Below are 15,036 nucleotides of genomic sequence, written 5' to 3'. Positions count from 1 at the left end.
CATCAGGTCTTAAAGGGGCAGCAGCCTAATAATACCTGCTGCTGTCATTATGCTCATCAAACCACAAAACACGTTTTTGACAAAGATTAATCTTTTTTTTTTTTTACAGTGAACACTATGCAGTTTTATTTTACACTTCATTACATTTCTGAATCTGAATACTTCCGACCTTATTTGTAACATTGTTCCGTGGCTCAAAAACCGTAATATGATCCGAACCGTGAGATTTGTGATCCGTTGAACCACTAGAAGGAACTGTGTGTGTGCTTTGACATCTGGGATGAATTTACAAATGAAAAAAGCAGGCATGTTAGTGCTGTTGAGGGGAGGGGCTTGTCTGAAAGGGAGGTGCATAGTAGGGACTTACTACATTTCTGTGTATCGCTATTGGCCCTCTTAAACCTGCCTCTCAGTGTATAGCTGTCAGGTGTCTATCATAGGGATTGTGATTCATTCTGTGAGCTCCTGCGAGCTTCATTGTATGAGACAGTCAGATGTCCCAGATTTGTGATCATTATGAGGTTATGGGAACCGTAGCATTCTAAACGTTGATATAATGAGGCTTATGGTGAAACGGTGAAAGAGCATCACTCATCTCAGCTTTTTCTGCTTTCTCTGTCCTCTTTGCCTCTTGCATAAATCTTTCATGTTTCAGCCCTGCACTAAAATGTCCTGCATGTAGCAACATTAGAAATGTTCACTGATTAAGTGAAATGGCTTTCTTTATAGGGGCTTTGCTTGCACTACAGCCTCATTTAACCCATGTTTGATTGCTGATAATTTCCAGTTTTGGAAGATTTTCACTTGGAGTGTTTATTGAAACAACATTTTATTAAAATAATTGCTCAAGTGTGTTGATTTGTAAGTCGAACCCTACAGCTGATCTCTGTTCTCGCTTTAATTGTTGTGAATATGGCTAACCAAATACAAAGTTACTTACTGCCACCGAATTAACATAGGGACTAGATTACAGCCTATCCTCGGTTGCTTCCCACTGACATATTTTACATTTCTAGCTTCCTGTCTACTCTGCCCTTTGAAATAGACCCGTTGATGAAACAAAGTGTCGGGTGTGTCTCTTGGTTTGCTAACACAATTCTGAGTCTTGGCTCCAATGTGTAATTGTGTAATCTGCAGATTTTTTACATGCCTCAGTAACTGAATTTTGATGCTGAATCATCGTGAATCACAACAACAGGGCTGTATCGTCATAGGACGCAGGGCGGCAGGTTCACGCTGTGATTCAGCAGACGGCACGTACTCCATAATGTGTGTGATATTACATGAATTCTTTTGTGTCTGTGTGTGGTTGTTCAGGAGGAGAGGATGCGTCGTGGGGATGACCTACGGCTCCAGATGGCTCTGGATGAAAGCCGCAAAGACTCCAACACAGGGAAAATAGCCAAGAAGAAGAAAGAGGTAGGTGCAGCCTCTGAGCGCTTCAACTCCTCATCAGCAGGCCTGAACTGAATCTGTGGCCACACAAAACTCTGCAGAAGGTTTACACATCCCTTACCTCTTGCATGTTCATTTATTAAAGGGACAGTTCACCCAGAAATGAAAATGGTCATCATTTGATCATCCGTATGTCATTCCAAACATGTATGATATTCGTTCTTCTGTAGAACAAAGACATTTTACCTGAATGTTCATTCTACGCTATTTCAAATATCAAAAGCATATAGTGATCGGGGGCTGTCAAGCTTCACAACCCTGTGAAAGTACAGTATAGGAACTGTTACTGTACATATTATGCATCATATTGAAATCTTGATCATACTGAAAAGACAAATGGCTAATTTAATGATGCTAGCTAACATAAGAGTAGAGAAGAACTCTCTTTTGTACAGAATTTTGTACAGAAGTAGAGCAGACTTGGTTTTTTAGTCAATATTTTGACTTTAAAATTTTTAGTTTAATATTTATGAATATGTAAATACACCACTGCTACAAAGTTTGGGGTCAATAAGATTTTTATCTCTTATGCTCAATTTATTTGATCAAAAATACAGTAAGAACAGTAATATTGTGAGATATTACAATTTATGTGTATGTACATTAAATTATTAAAATTTAGTGTTTTCTATTTAAATCTATTTTAAAATGTAATTTATTCCTCTGATGCAAAGCTGAACATTCATTAGCCATAAGTCCGGTCTTCAGTGTCAGTGTCTTCAGAGCAGCATTAACTACACAGAGCCGGTGTTCACTGACAAGCTGCGCAAAGCCACGATCATATTTTGCGCATGTTTTGTGCAGCTTGTTGGTGAACAACGGCTCTGTGTAGTTAATGCTGCTCCATGTGAAAGCCCGCACGTGATGGAGATTTATCGCTGATTACAGAATGGCTTTACTGACAAGATGCGCGTTAAATATTGCATGCGATTTATCGTGCAGCCCTATTATCAATGTTGAAAACAGTTGTGCTGCTTAATATTTTTGTGGAAACTTTGATATACTTGAAAAAGTTTAAAACAGCATTTATTTGAAATATAAAACTTTTGTAACCTTAAGAATGTTTTTACTATCACATTTGATCAATTAATGTGGGTGTATTATTGACATGTCAAAGTCTAGACCCTGAATATAAGACAACCGCGTTTTTTCAGATGTATTTCCAAGAAAAAAACATTCTTATATTCGGGACAATACGGTAATACTTCCTTGTTGAATAAAAGTATTCATTTCTATAAAAGAGTATTACTGAGCCCATATATTTTAACAGTAGTGTATTTTTAGGGCTCTTTTAAAAATGTTTTTAGATGGGGTATAAGCTGTCACTCCACAGTATGTCAACTTTCCAAATGTATATTACCTGAAAATGTTCAGTTACCTAAATTCTGATTACTGTGTAATCCTAAACTATACTACCAGTTTTTGTGTTTATACTACTATAAGCTAAATAATGTCACCACTAAAGCCATTTCATTAATCTCTTCAATGTACTTTTTCCCTTTATTTGCTTGCGGAATTGTTTACTCATAATGTGAGTATTTATGTTCAGATCAGCTTCCAAGTTCTTATTCACTAAAGCTGATGTGATTGCTTTGGATGGTGAGATATATCTGTGGGCGCTAATCTCATATGTTGTGTGTGTGTAGCCTCCACAGTCTTCTCTGATGGATTTGATGGAAACGGTTCCCAAGGGCCCTGCCGATCAAACATCGGACCCTTGGGGAGCAGGAGCTGCAGCAGCAGGCCCCGCCTCAGACCCCTGGCAGTCCTATGGTAAACAGACACACACAAACTTGGGCTTAACAGTATCAGTTAGATTGTAAATATCATGATGGTTATAAAGCACTTTTGGTTGGCAATTATGTAGTGTGTCGATAGACTTGTTCGTCTTGGTCTTGTGTTAATTAAAATTTTTACATTTAAACATCTGCTTGGCAGCAGTGAAATGGATTGAATGATTCGTCAGGAGGGAAAAAAATCACCCTTTTAAACCATTTTGGAGAAAACGCATAAATATTCAATTCCAATTCTGTCAAATGGATGAGGAATATATATCTAAAAACAGACACTATTTTTAGTTTTATTATCTTGAAGGCAGACACACAAACACTAGCTAGTTTCTCAAGTAAACACCCTTCACATACAAGATCACATTTGGCTGTGGCTAATAATAGCACATTGACAACAGTTTGTATCAGCTTCCTGCTGTGCTGATCACATTGGGCTTTGTTCTAAAAAAAAAAAAGAAGAGCACTTATCCCACCAGGACCATTTGCATAATAGATACTAGCTTTATTGTTACAATTTAAGGCAGATTTGAATAAAATTTTATCAAATAAAAAAAAATTATTGGTCAGAATGTGAGGACCACCTGTTTACCAAAAGCCCACTTTTCTTTTAGAGCCCCCCTTCCCCCTCAGGCTCTATTTCATAATGTCGTTTGGGCCTGTAGCTCTTCGTGGCAGCTCAGTAATGTAGTTAGGCCGGTAGTTGTGCATTCCAGTGTGAACAAAACAAAGAGACTCAGTATTCAGATCTGCACTGGTTGAGAGAGCGCTGAGCCTGTAAAGGGTTCCTCTTCCAAAAGCCTAGTTCTTTTAAGTTTAAGCGGGACTAAAGTCATGAAGCGTATGGAGAGAAGCACTGAGGCAAGTGTGCATGTCCTCTTGAAGTGGAAACAGCAAATACTGCCAATTCGAACACCAGTTTCACTGTATATTCAATAACCTTTATTCCCATTTTACTTGTACTTGCCTGTCACACTCATTTGTAAAATAGAATTTCTGTTGTTGTTGCTACTGTTTTTAATATAATTTTAGGATTGCCAGTAGATTTAAAATAATGGATTGATCTCATATTTTTGTGGTATATGTGATTCATCTTAAAGGGGTCATATTCTCGCTGTAGTATTGTTGTTGCTGCCGCCATGTCGTGAAGACGCTGTGTGTTTCGTTGTGAAAGCGAAACTACTTTGTTTGGCCTTCCAAAAGAGGACGATATCCGCTTCGTCATGCCTAGAGCTGATCCGTGCTGGTCGCTGAGGAAATACATCAACTTCGCGCTGTCGATCGCCGGATCGGCTTTCACCATGGACGAAGTGGAGTCCAGCCCGGGGTCGTCACATGTGGTTGCCGCAAGCCCGCAGGCCGCTCCTTTGTCGAATCCGCCGGCCGCCGCTCACTCTGGCCTCCGTGTGTGATGCTCTGTTTCGTTGTGAAAGCTAAACTACCCGCCCGTAAAAAGACGGTATAAGTCATTATAATCCGTAATTATGTCCCCACTGGATGCAACAAATGCAACAAATGTTTATAATGGGTTTTAATGTATTTGTCTCGTCGCTCTGGCCGGACAGGGCATCACAATATGGTGAGTGGCGTAACATTTCCGTCACACGCTTGAGGTATTCGGCCAATCACAATGCACTGGATAGCTGACCAATCAGAGCACACCTCGCTTTTCAGACCGATGAGCTTTGTAAAAATCGACGTGTTTCAAAAAGGCGGGGCATAGAGGAGAAACAATAATGTATAGTATGTGGAAAATAATGTGTTTTTTTAACCTTAAACCGCATAAACACATTTCATTACACCAAATACACAAAATGTTCTTTTTAGCAACATCATATGACCCCTTTAAACTTGGAATTTGAGCGTGGTCTCCAAATAGTTCTTTTTCTCTTCCTGAGTTCCTGTCATATTGTAGTTTGTACAGGTTTAATCCGTTTGGTTTCTGTTCTAAGGAAGTTAAATATTAAATGGGTCCTATTATGCTCTTTTACAGTTATGCTCAAACAGCAACATTACAGACTAACTAAAAGTGAAAAAGCATAATAGGACCCCTTTAAAGGTGAAGATATATTATTGATGATGTGACAGTAATTCTGTGGCCTTCTCATTTATATCAGTATGCTCTTAATTGTGTTGTGCTTAAAATTGTCTAGTTCAATGCATCTTGTGAGTGATTCATCTGTGCGTTTTTTTATTTTTATAACATTTTGTCATTTTAAATCAAAATGTCATAACTCAGTCTTGTCATGTCAGACTAAGGCTGCGTTTACACTGGCACAAAAAAATCCGATCTTTCGCTCACATCTGACACAGATCGGAATTTGTTGCACACGTGTAAACACAAAAACCCGCACAAGATTAGATTTTTTTGCATCCGATCTGAGCCACTTCCAAATGTGGATTTTAATTATCCGTTCAGTCAGATTTTGTGCTGCAAAACATCCATGACAGCCGTTGTCCATGCTGGCAAATAATAATGGCCATTCGACGTGAATTATATAAATAATTTTAATAGCACGGCCATTTAAAACCCGAGGGTCTACCATGTGCATAGTAAAGCGATCACTGCAGACAATCATTTTGGGTGGGAATTAATGTAAACACAGATATCGCATACCAGTCGTGTCTAAAGTGAATGTAAACAGACGTGCCAAAAAATCGGATATGGTCAAAAGATCAGATCTGTGCATTAAGACTTGCAGTGTAAACGCAGCCTAAGGCTCTCATTCAGATCTGCTTCCATTCAGTCAACAACCAATGGATAGAAACATGTTCAGGCACTGTTTTTTTTCTTCTTTTTTTCAATAATCAGTTTCATTCGGCTTTCACATTATGGAAGAATAGATCTGCTGCTACGTCCATTATATTGCAACTCATTAGGGTTTGATTTTGTTTTTAAAAAATTAGCTCTAAAAAAAGCATTTTTCAGGTATTGATAAGAGTCAGAGTAAGGGGAGTGGCAGTGGTTTTTCATTGTAGTGTTACCTATGGTGTTACTTAACACATCTGTGTGTATCTTCCAGGTGCAGCCCCTAAGCCAGCTGCTCCTGTGGATCCCTGGGGTCTTCCTAGTGCCTCTTCCTCAGTTGCTCCTCTGAAAAGCAGTGACCCCTGGGGGTCGACCCCGGGTCCTGCAGCTGCTGATCCCTGGAGCTCAATGCCTGCCACCCGCCCCAAAGCCCCTGCCACAGGTGAGCTCTGAAAACTGAAGTTCACGTTAAAATGTATTTATGTGTTACATTGAGAAATAAGACTGTTCTCTTATTTTACATTCTTGAATATTACAAATTAAAAGCTTTCTTCAATTTTAATCCCAACTGTCATCCCTCAGTGTGTAGCTTTGATCTTTTCTCCACACCAAATGGTACTTCCAGGGAGGACCTCTCTGAGTTTGACAGTCTTCGCTACTCAGCAGTGACAGGTAAAAGCTGAATACTACAGTTTACTAGTTAAAAGAAGTGTCGTCTGTTGTTTGGGAATGACATGAGGATGTGATGTTTATTTTACAGGTGATGGTAGAGGAAGCTCTGCCTTGCCATCGCAGACCAGTTTGTCTGTAGGCTCTGATCTGTTTGACGTACCGAGTGGCCCAACCAGAAAAACTCCAGAGTCTTTCCTGGGTCCCAATGCCGCGCTTGTCAACCTAGACTCTCTGGTCACCAAACTTCCCCAGCAGGCTCCAGTCTCCAACCCCTTCCTCGCTGGAGGTAACCTTAACCAATTACATATTTCTAGTAGGGTTGTGTCGGTGAGGAAATTTTCCCAATTAAATAAGAAACGAATGTTTAAAAAAACTTCCAAAATCACCTTAGATAAACGGCAAAAGTCAACAGGCTTTTCAAAATCCAAAATACTGCCAAACAGGCGCTTTTGCATTTCGTTTCGAAACTAAATCATCCGCGATCGTCTTGTCTGTCTCACCCCTCTCTTCTTGTCAGTCAGCTCGACTCTCTCTCCTCACTGGAGAAATGAAACCTGATCTGTGATGCGACTGTTGTTCGGCACGCTGCATTGAGAGGCCGCGTTCAGTTTTCAATTGTAGTGTCTGTTCTTTTACTGAACTAAATGATTTTTATTACTATAAAAAATCAAAACGACGGTGGGGGTCGGTGCCGCGGTGGGCAAGTATCACCGTCAACACAGTCTATCGCAGCAAGCCTAATTTCTAGGAGATCACTTGTACATTTACAGGGGTCTTGAAATTCAGTTTTATAAAATGCAAGGTCATTTATCATTTTAAAGGGATAGATTTCATTTTAAAATGAAAATTCTGTCATTAATTACTCACCCTCATGCTGTTCCAAACCCGTAAGACCTTTGTTCATCTTCGGAACACAAATGAAGATATTTTTGATGAAATCCGAGAGCTTTCTGACCCTCCATAGACAGCAATGCAGCTGAAATGTTCCCAGACCCAGAAAGGTAGTAAGGACATTGATAAAATAGTCCATGTGACATCAGGGGTTCAACTGCAATTTTACAAAGCTACGAGAATACTTTTTGTGCACAAAGAAAACAAAAATAACGACTTCACTCAACAATTCTCCTCCAAATCACGTCTTCTGCCATTATCGAGAGTACCTCTGCACGTAAACAACGCATGTGCGTGGTTGTAATGTTGCTCAACCTGTTTGTATGCATTGGTATGTTGGTATTGATTTCATTACATTTTTATTAAAACATATTTTGAGCATTTTAAACTTGCAGCTTTTGTGATTGTGTTGGTTTGTTCTGAATAGATAGAGTATTATTTTAATTACAAAGCCTTAAATTTGATTTGAAAAACTCTGCAGACACCCTGATTGTTCTCATTAAGCAGCGCATTCACCTGTACCTCCCTTTGGTCTCGTTTCAGTCTCGGGAGCAGCTTCAGCTCCTGCAGCACAGGTCAACCCCTTCCAGGTGAACCAGCCACAGCCACCCACCCTCAACCAGATGAGAGTCAGTCCCATGATGGGCCTGAGCGGACAGGGCTTCAGCATGGGCCATAGAAGCAACGAGCCCTTGCCTCTGTCCTCAATGCCCCCAGCCGGCCCCGTCTCAATGGTACCCATGGCCGGCATGGCTCCTCTCGGGCCCGTGGGCCAGATGCCAAACATGGGGATCCCAGCCTCCATGTCCATGCCCCAGCCGCTCATGAGCGGAGGGCTGCCGCCCACAGGCGCAGCAACACAAGCCGGCGGCACAACCAACCCCTTCTTATTGTGAGGAACAACATTTACCTCCCCGAAACCCACACGAATCTCTCTCTCATCCCCGTTCCTATGGCATAGACAACGTAGTCTGTTGTGTTCCCCCAAACCTGTGTGCTATTTTGAGACTTTTGGGAGTAGCAGTGGTGTTTACAGGTTTTACACTGGCAGGCGATTCCCTTCCTCTCCTGTCAGAAATTGGTACCATACGACGATTTGGTATTCTTTTCTAAATGTCCTCAAAAGAAACCATCAGCGATACAGCGTCTAGGAGATTTTCTTCCCGGGAGCAACCTTCCTGTTTTTAACTTCTTTTTTTTGATGGCTTACTTTTCTTATCAGAGGCCTGAAACTAGGAGTACTGGTTCGTCTTAATTTTTCTAATTTCTAGTCTTTGAAAGCAGCGTGCTAGATAAAGCTAACCCTTTTAATCTAAGCAGCCTGTACGTTCTACGCAGTGCATATACACTGTGTATTTACAGTACGCTTAAGTAGACTATCTATCAGTTTACATGGAAATGATTTTGATGTTCTAAGCAGGGATTTTGCACATGCTCTGATTTATCTTCTTTTGACTGTCGGCCCACCGTTAGTCCTTAGCGCGAGAAGCGATGGGAAACCATTCACTAAGACACGAGCAAAGCCGAGGACTAGGAGGGAGTCCGCGAACTGCATGTGTGAATGGTTTCAAACCTGATGCCTTGAAAGATGAATTTCATACTGAAGTGGAGTTGTTCTTTCTTCCTTTTCTTTTGTAATGCATGACGGGGAGTTGGTTTGCATATCACAATACAGCTCAACTTTTATACTGAAGCCTGTTTTTTACTGCTTTACAATCCCGAGACGTTGTTTATTGGGTGAATGGGTTCTTTCAATTAAGTACGGCTCACTATTTGCACAGTACAGCTCCATATTCGACAGATAATCCATACTAATGATTAGTATTCATCCGCTTCTCTGTGAGTATCCAACAATCTGAAATGTGATCATTTCAGTAACGTTTTTATTTTTAATTTATGTATGCGTGCGTATGGAAGGAGCAAAGGGAAACGGGAGGAAATGGGTGTTGGTATATCTTCATCAGGTCCTAATGCATCTTACTGTTATAACCGACAGCTGTATAACTAATCACTGCTTCCTAATGCAATCTGTTCATGCACGTCGGGAAAAAAGCCAAGCGTGTATCAGAGCTTGCCTTTAACAAAATCCTCAGTTCTGTATTCGAAGCTAACTTGCTTATAGTGTTACAAGAATGAGTGGACATGCTAAGACAGGTTATAGTGTGGGAGGAGTCTTGTAATAGATTGTATGATTGATTGCTTTTTTTGTTTGTTTGTTGAATATGTGGTATACATGTATGTTAGGGGTCATATGCATCTTTCTACAGCTAGAAACCTGTGGTTGATTTGCATTTTGTATTCATACATTTATTTTGGCCATGGTTTTATCATTAAATGAGACTTAGACTAGACTATGAATTGTTAATCACAATTAGCAGTCCATTTAAAGCGAGAACGCCTAGACCTCGGTGTTTCGTGTGGCTTGCTGTGTCTACACTTTTAATTCAACCAGTTAAGCACAAGATGGCGATGTTTGCCACCAATAGTAGTTACCAAAGTGACATTGCTTGTCGTTTTTAAATGCAGAGCTGCGGTCATTTTTAAACTGACTACACATTTATCTCTCTTCAGTTGTTCCCCAGTTATTATCATTATTATTCCTGCTTTTTTTGATTACGGCTAGATTATTGACTCTACGGTTTCTCTCATCTGTGAGCTAGTGACCTCTGCTGGAAATATTGTGGTAGTACTGCCCATGTGCAGCCTTGTAGCATATCCTGGGTGTTATGGTCAATAATCTGCAGGCATACTCAGGCATTTTGGGGGGTGGGGGTGGCTAAGACAGCTTTAAGAGGTATGTAATGCGCTTTTGATGGCCGTGATGGTTAAGGCAGGCACAGATCCTGCTAAACAAGACTCCCTGCTAGTGAACATCACTGTACTCGATTATGCAGACTAGTTTTACTTTTGAATCCACACGATATCTAGCTCATTTCGTCTCGACCATCTTGTTTTGCTGTTACCGTGTATCACCTGTTCTTCTGTTATTATGTACTCATTATGCATTTATTGTGGAGGACTAACCTTGTGAACATGCATAACATTTTATTTTTCCATGTTAGTGTGTCTGTGTCTTTACCAAACTGTCTCGTATTACTGGGAGCAGGCTGCTTTTATAGATATGTGCTCAACTTGTTGGCATTATGACTGTATAATATAATTTATCATCTGTTCTATTGTAACATATTGTTGTGTACCTTATTTCTGTGTAATGGTTTTGTAGGAAAGTCACAGGAGGAGTGAGATGTTTTATTGCCATCTAAACAGCAGCAAGTGATTAAGGACCTGTAGCTGCAGTGGTAAAACAAATAAATTGTATCAATGACTTTTGATCTGTCCTATTCATGCTGTCAGTAAACACCGACATCACATCTTATTGTGGCACCAGAGCCAGTGTTATTTCAGCAACAATAAGATACTGTTGTAGTTTTTATTAGGGCTGCAAAACGATTAATCCTGAATCGCATTCAAAATAAGTTTGTTCACATACTATGTGTGTACTGTGTATATTTATTATGTGTATATATATATATATATATATATATATATGCGCCATACACACATAGTATGCAAACATCAACTTATTTCGAATGCGATTTAATCGTTTTGCAGCCCTAGTTTTTATTAATATTTTGAATTCTATTTTATTTATTTTTTTCTGTTTTTAATTTTAAAGTTTTAGTAATTTCGTTGTGGTTTTATGATTTTCATTAGTTTATTTAGTAAAGTTTTTCATTTTATTTTAATATCAAAACAAGTGAAAAATGTTGCCTTGGCAATTAGCTGAAACAAAATAAGCGTACTTTTTTTTTTTACATTTCATATCAGTTGTTTATTTCAGTTAACTTTAATGTTTTTGTAGTTTTAGTTCAATATAAAAACCCTGGGCAAAGGTTAATCATAGTTGTGTCTAGGTTTACAATAGGCAAAGATGGAATTTGCAGATTAGAATTGGAATTCAAATTATGCAATCAAATATTAATCAAATGAACTTCTATAAATGCACAAGATCAGTTTATTTAAAAACATACAAAGCTGATAAAGCAATATCACATTTGTATAGCTATAAAGTGACTATGAAAGCGACTTGAAAACGGACTAAGATTACAAAAATATCCTGAAAGTGGTTATTAGAGCTTTTGAGATGTTCTTGTCAGTCCTGTAGCAGCTGAATGCTCTGATGTAGTTTCATAACCCAGTTTCTTCATGTCTTTAGTCACAATGTTGAACTGTAGTGTAACAAAACCTTGTGAGCGCACCCTCGTAACTGCAAACACACAAAATTGCATCCGCTATGGCTTGTAAATACACCGAAACATCCACTGAAATGTCTTATTTCATTTTGAGTCAAGGGTTAAATAAAAGCTTACCTTCTCTTCCCTCTCCTTGGGCAACAACCTTGGGATCTGTGAATTCTGGACACCTTCCCATCAGCCAGCTGAGTACAAGATATAACATGTTAGATATAGGCCCGGTTCCACAAACGGGGCTTAGCTTAAGCCAGGACTAGGCCTTGGTTAAAGTAAGATATTTAAGCAACTTTTACAAAACTGCCTTAGAGAAAATATAGGTTTGCATCATGACACTGACATATTTTAAGATATGTCGGAGCTAGATATTTTCAGTTGAGACAGCTCAAACATGTATTTTAGTCTGGGACTAGCTTAAGCCTCGTCTGTGAAACCGGGGGATAGAGTATGATGAAAATAAATGTTCTTAAATTACAGTGTACCTTCTCATTTGAAACGTTCATACAAGTTGCCCATTTAACTGAAACGTAGTTCAAGTTAAGTCTTGAGAACAAGAGGGAAGGGCAACAGCAAATTAAATTCAGATCATAACCCAAAGCTGCTGCATTATAAATTGGGTAACTTTAATATTCTGCTGTACAGTGTGTCTACATGTGAATGCAAATGAATGAGGTAACATTGGATTAATTATGAGAAATTGGTTACAACCTTGTGAACTTCTGAAGTCTTGATGTAGACTCAGGAACGAACATAGGAATGGTCTTGGTGTGTCTGGACAGAGAGCATTCACATGTAATTGTGCATTTTACACAGATTTTAAGCTTGTATTATGACAACACAATCTTCGAGTAACTCACTTTCCAGGTGTAAACGGGATGTGTATGGCTCCATAACCTCTCACAACATCATTTCCAAAAGTGTCAGGGCCGTACACACTGACCACAATCTGGGGCCCTGAAGAAATAAAAAAATTAAAAGATAGATGGATACTTAGAAATAGTGGGCACATAAATAAGCTGCTTTACAATCTTCAGAATAATATTCCTTCATCAGATCAGGGTTCCTGCAGGCTTTATGAAGGTAAATTTAAGACGTTTGTGCTACCTTTTTAAGACCAAGTAAATGAATTTAAGGAATAAATTGAAGGGAACACAGTATGTCAGTGTTCTCTGAATGTAAATGTCTAGGAAGCACACAAAAAGTTGTTTTAGCAAAACTTCAAAGCTTGAAAATACAACTTTCAGCAGATCTCCATTACTTCATTCATTTGACAAAAATTGGCTTGAATAGCTCTTCTCCTGGCCACTAGAATGTGGAAATAACTTCTGCTCATGCTACAAAAATGTTTTTTATGTTATTCCGGAGTATTTCTCTCTTGTTTTCCAAAGATTCTAAAAATCTAAATGTCATAGGATAAGAAGTCTTGTTGTGAACCGAGATTAATGTTTAAAACAAGAACAAATATCAGCTAGTGGACTCCGAAACAACTTCCTTAAAAGGGAGAACAAATTTTCATCTTCCATTGACAGAGATTTGTTCTTGTTAAATCATAAACTCAATTCATTTTGTTCAATTTCTCACAAAATAAGACTTCATATCTCTTTATTTTGCATCTCAAATAAATGTTTTTTTGATTTAAGGACGATTAAATATGTATATTGGTAAAAATTCTGAGGATTTATTTTTTTTATTTATTTTTTCAGTGCTGGAGGCATTATTTAATTCCTTAACTTCAGGAATTTAAGATTTTCTGCTCTTTTTAAAGACACTTTTAAGGCCTTAAATTGTGGAAGGGTGAATTAAAACTATTTGTTGCCTTTAAGACCCACAGAAGCTCCATACAATGGATTCTGACTCGATCAAACATGGTTCACTTACAGCCAAATGGGTTCGTGCTTTTGAAGGTGATGTCCAGTGGGAAGTTCCACACCAAACTCTGAGATCCTCTACCTTTAGAAGTTATTTGAGAAATTCCCTCTTCCAAGCCCTTCAGGTTGTGGGAAAAAGTTACAAACTTACTACTACTGTGGAATATATGAGAATACAAAAGCTTATAGCCTATATATCACGTCTCCCAAACAGGGGCAACTCAACTTTAATAATGATAAAGATACTATTAATATTATATTACTATTCACGTTGCATATTATATATACAGTATATATATATATATATATACACACAAAAGGAAGTGAAGCAGGTTGATGTCACTCACTGATGTGGGCGCCCAATCGTGTCCATAAACAAAGCAATACTTGCAGTAAAGATCATCATATTCTGGGAACTTTAGGCAAAATACGACATGTAAGTTATCCTATTAACCCACTTTAATAACAGGCTTTGCACACAGTTTACTACATTAAACACATCTTCTAAAAATCAATGTTAACTTACATCGGCTGCTTCGATTTGCCCATTAACCATGAGAAGAAAAACAGCTGGGTTGTTTGAGGTCATTTCCACACCATTAACACCCTGGAAAACATTTAAAATCCCACCAAACCACCCTCGCTGCACAGAAATATCAGTTCAGATGTCAAATTAATGGATTCCCGTTGTTAACATCCCTCTGGCTGCTATGGACGCTTTAAGTACGGCAGGGAAAACGGTCCAAAATGGCGGAAATAAAAATGCGTTTTTAAAATGCTACTCCGCTAGGTGGCTGTCGTGGATATGACATTGGAACTTTTTTGGTTTTCCGGATTTGTGGATGAAGACTTACGGTTTTTCCTGTGTGGAAATTGGCTCTTTGTTTTTCGCTGTCTCTCAAGACACAAAAGCTTCCAAAAGCTTTGGCCTTTGCACAATAACCTTGGGTTTATATTGCCAGAGCATAAATACACATTAAACACGTCCATGATTCACTACAAATCAAAACTATGGGCACAAGACACAATATTTATTATTATTTTCCACACGAATAACATATAGGCATACGAAATGTCTACACCTTTCCGTGTATTTATTGTGTGAAAGTGTGCAGGTCCCCGCCTGGTGTTTGTCCCAGCCGTTCCCATTTTCTTATGGTACTATTTCACACACCTTACAATGTTAGCACATGCTGGGATCTGGCATGTATGGGCATATTGGATGTTAAATGAAACTCTTTGTGATTCGTAAAGCAGGCGAACGTAATTTAATTGTGTTATGGCATGAAGTCAAGAGTTTTGTTTTCACCTCATTTCCTGTGCAGGGGTAGGCCTATCTGCTTTTGTTTACGAGGTCTGTCCGC

General features: G+C 38.9%; 2 protein-coding genes across 3 annotated transcripts in view; one reads left to right on the top strand and one right to left on the bottom strand.

The window, feature by feature from the left end:
* LOC107738009 (epsin-2-like) overlaps nt 1–10,879 on the top strand; it is a 48,240-nt gene extending 37,361 nt beyond the window's left edge. The window contains exons 5-10 of the mRNA XM_016549671.1: nt 1,318–1,419; nt 3,102–3,228; nt 6,266–6,433; nt 6,574–6,663; nt 6,752–6,949; nt 8,098–10,879. Of these exons, the coding sequence (XP_016405157.1) occupies nt 1,318–1,419; nt 3,102–3,228; nt 6,266–6,433; nt 6,574–6,663; nt 6,752–6,949; nt 8,098–8,450 (1,038 nt within the window). The 3' untranslated portion in view covers nt 8,451–10,879. The remainder of the gene's footprint in view (nt 1–1,317; nt 1,420–3,101; nt 3,229–6,265; nt 6,434–6,573; nt 6,664–6,751; nt 6,950–8,097) is intronic.
* A 731-nt stretch (nt 10,880–11,610) lies between these two features.
* b9d1 (B9 protein domain 1) lies at nt 11,611–14,596 on the bottom strand. 2 transcript variants are annotated; one of them, XM_016549383.1, is made up of 7 exons: nt 14,199–14,581; nt 14,020–14,088; nt 13,683–13,791; nt 12,662–12,758; nt 12,513–12,575; nt 11,925–11,992; nt 11,613–11,821 (listed from the first exon to the last, which is right to left on the bottom strand). In XM_016549383.1, exons 1-7 carry the CDS (start codon nt 14,259–14,261, stop codon nt 11,685–11,687), a joined length of 606 nt encoding a protein of 201 aa, XP_016404869.1. In that variant the 5' UTR covers nt 14,262–14,581; the 3' UTR covers nt 11,613–11,684. The 2 variants fall into 2 exon arrangements, with proteins under 2 accessions (XP_016404877.1, XP_016404869.1); XM_016549391.1 differs by lacking the exon at nt 14,020–14,088 and having other exon boundaries at nt 11,611–11,821; nt 14,199–14,596.
* Between the last annotated feature and the right edge of the window lie 440 nt (nt 14,597–15,036).

This window comes from Sinocyclocheilus rhinocerous, unplaced genomic scaffold (genome assembly GCF_001515625.1).
Source record: "Sinocyclocheilus rhinocerous isolate Xijiao unplaced genomic scaffold, SAMN03320098_v1.1 scaffold461, whole genome shotgun sequence".
In the NCBI taxonomy this organism is placed as follows: Eukaryota; Metazoa; Chordata; class Actinopteri; order Cypriniformes; family Cyprinidae; genus Sinocyclocheilus; species Sinocyclocheilus rhinocerous.
Note: the sequence above shows the minus strand (reverse complement) of the source record. Positions and strands in the feature narration are given on the sequence as shown.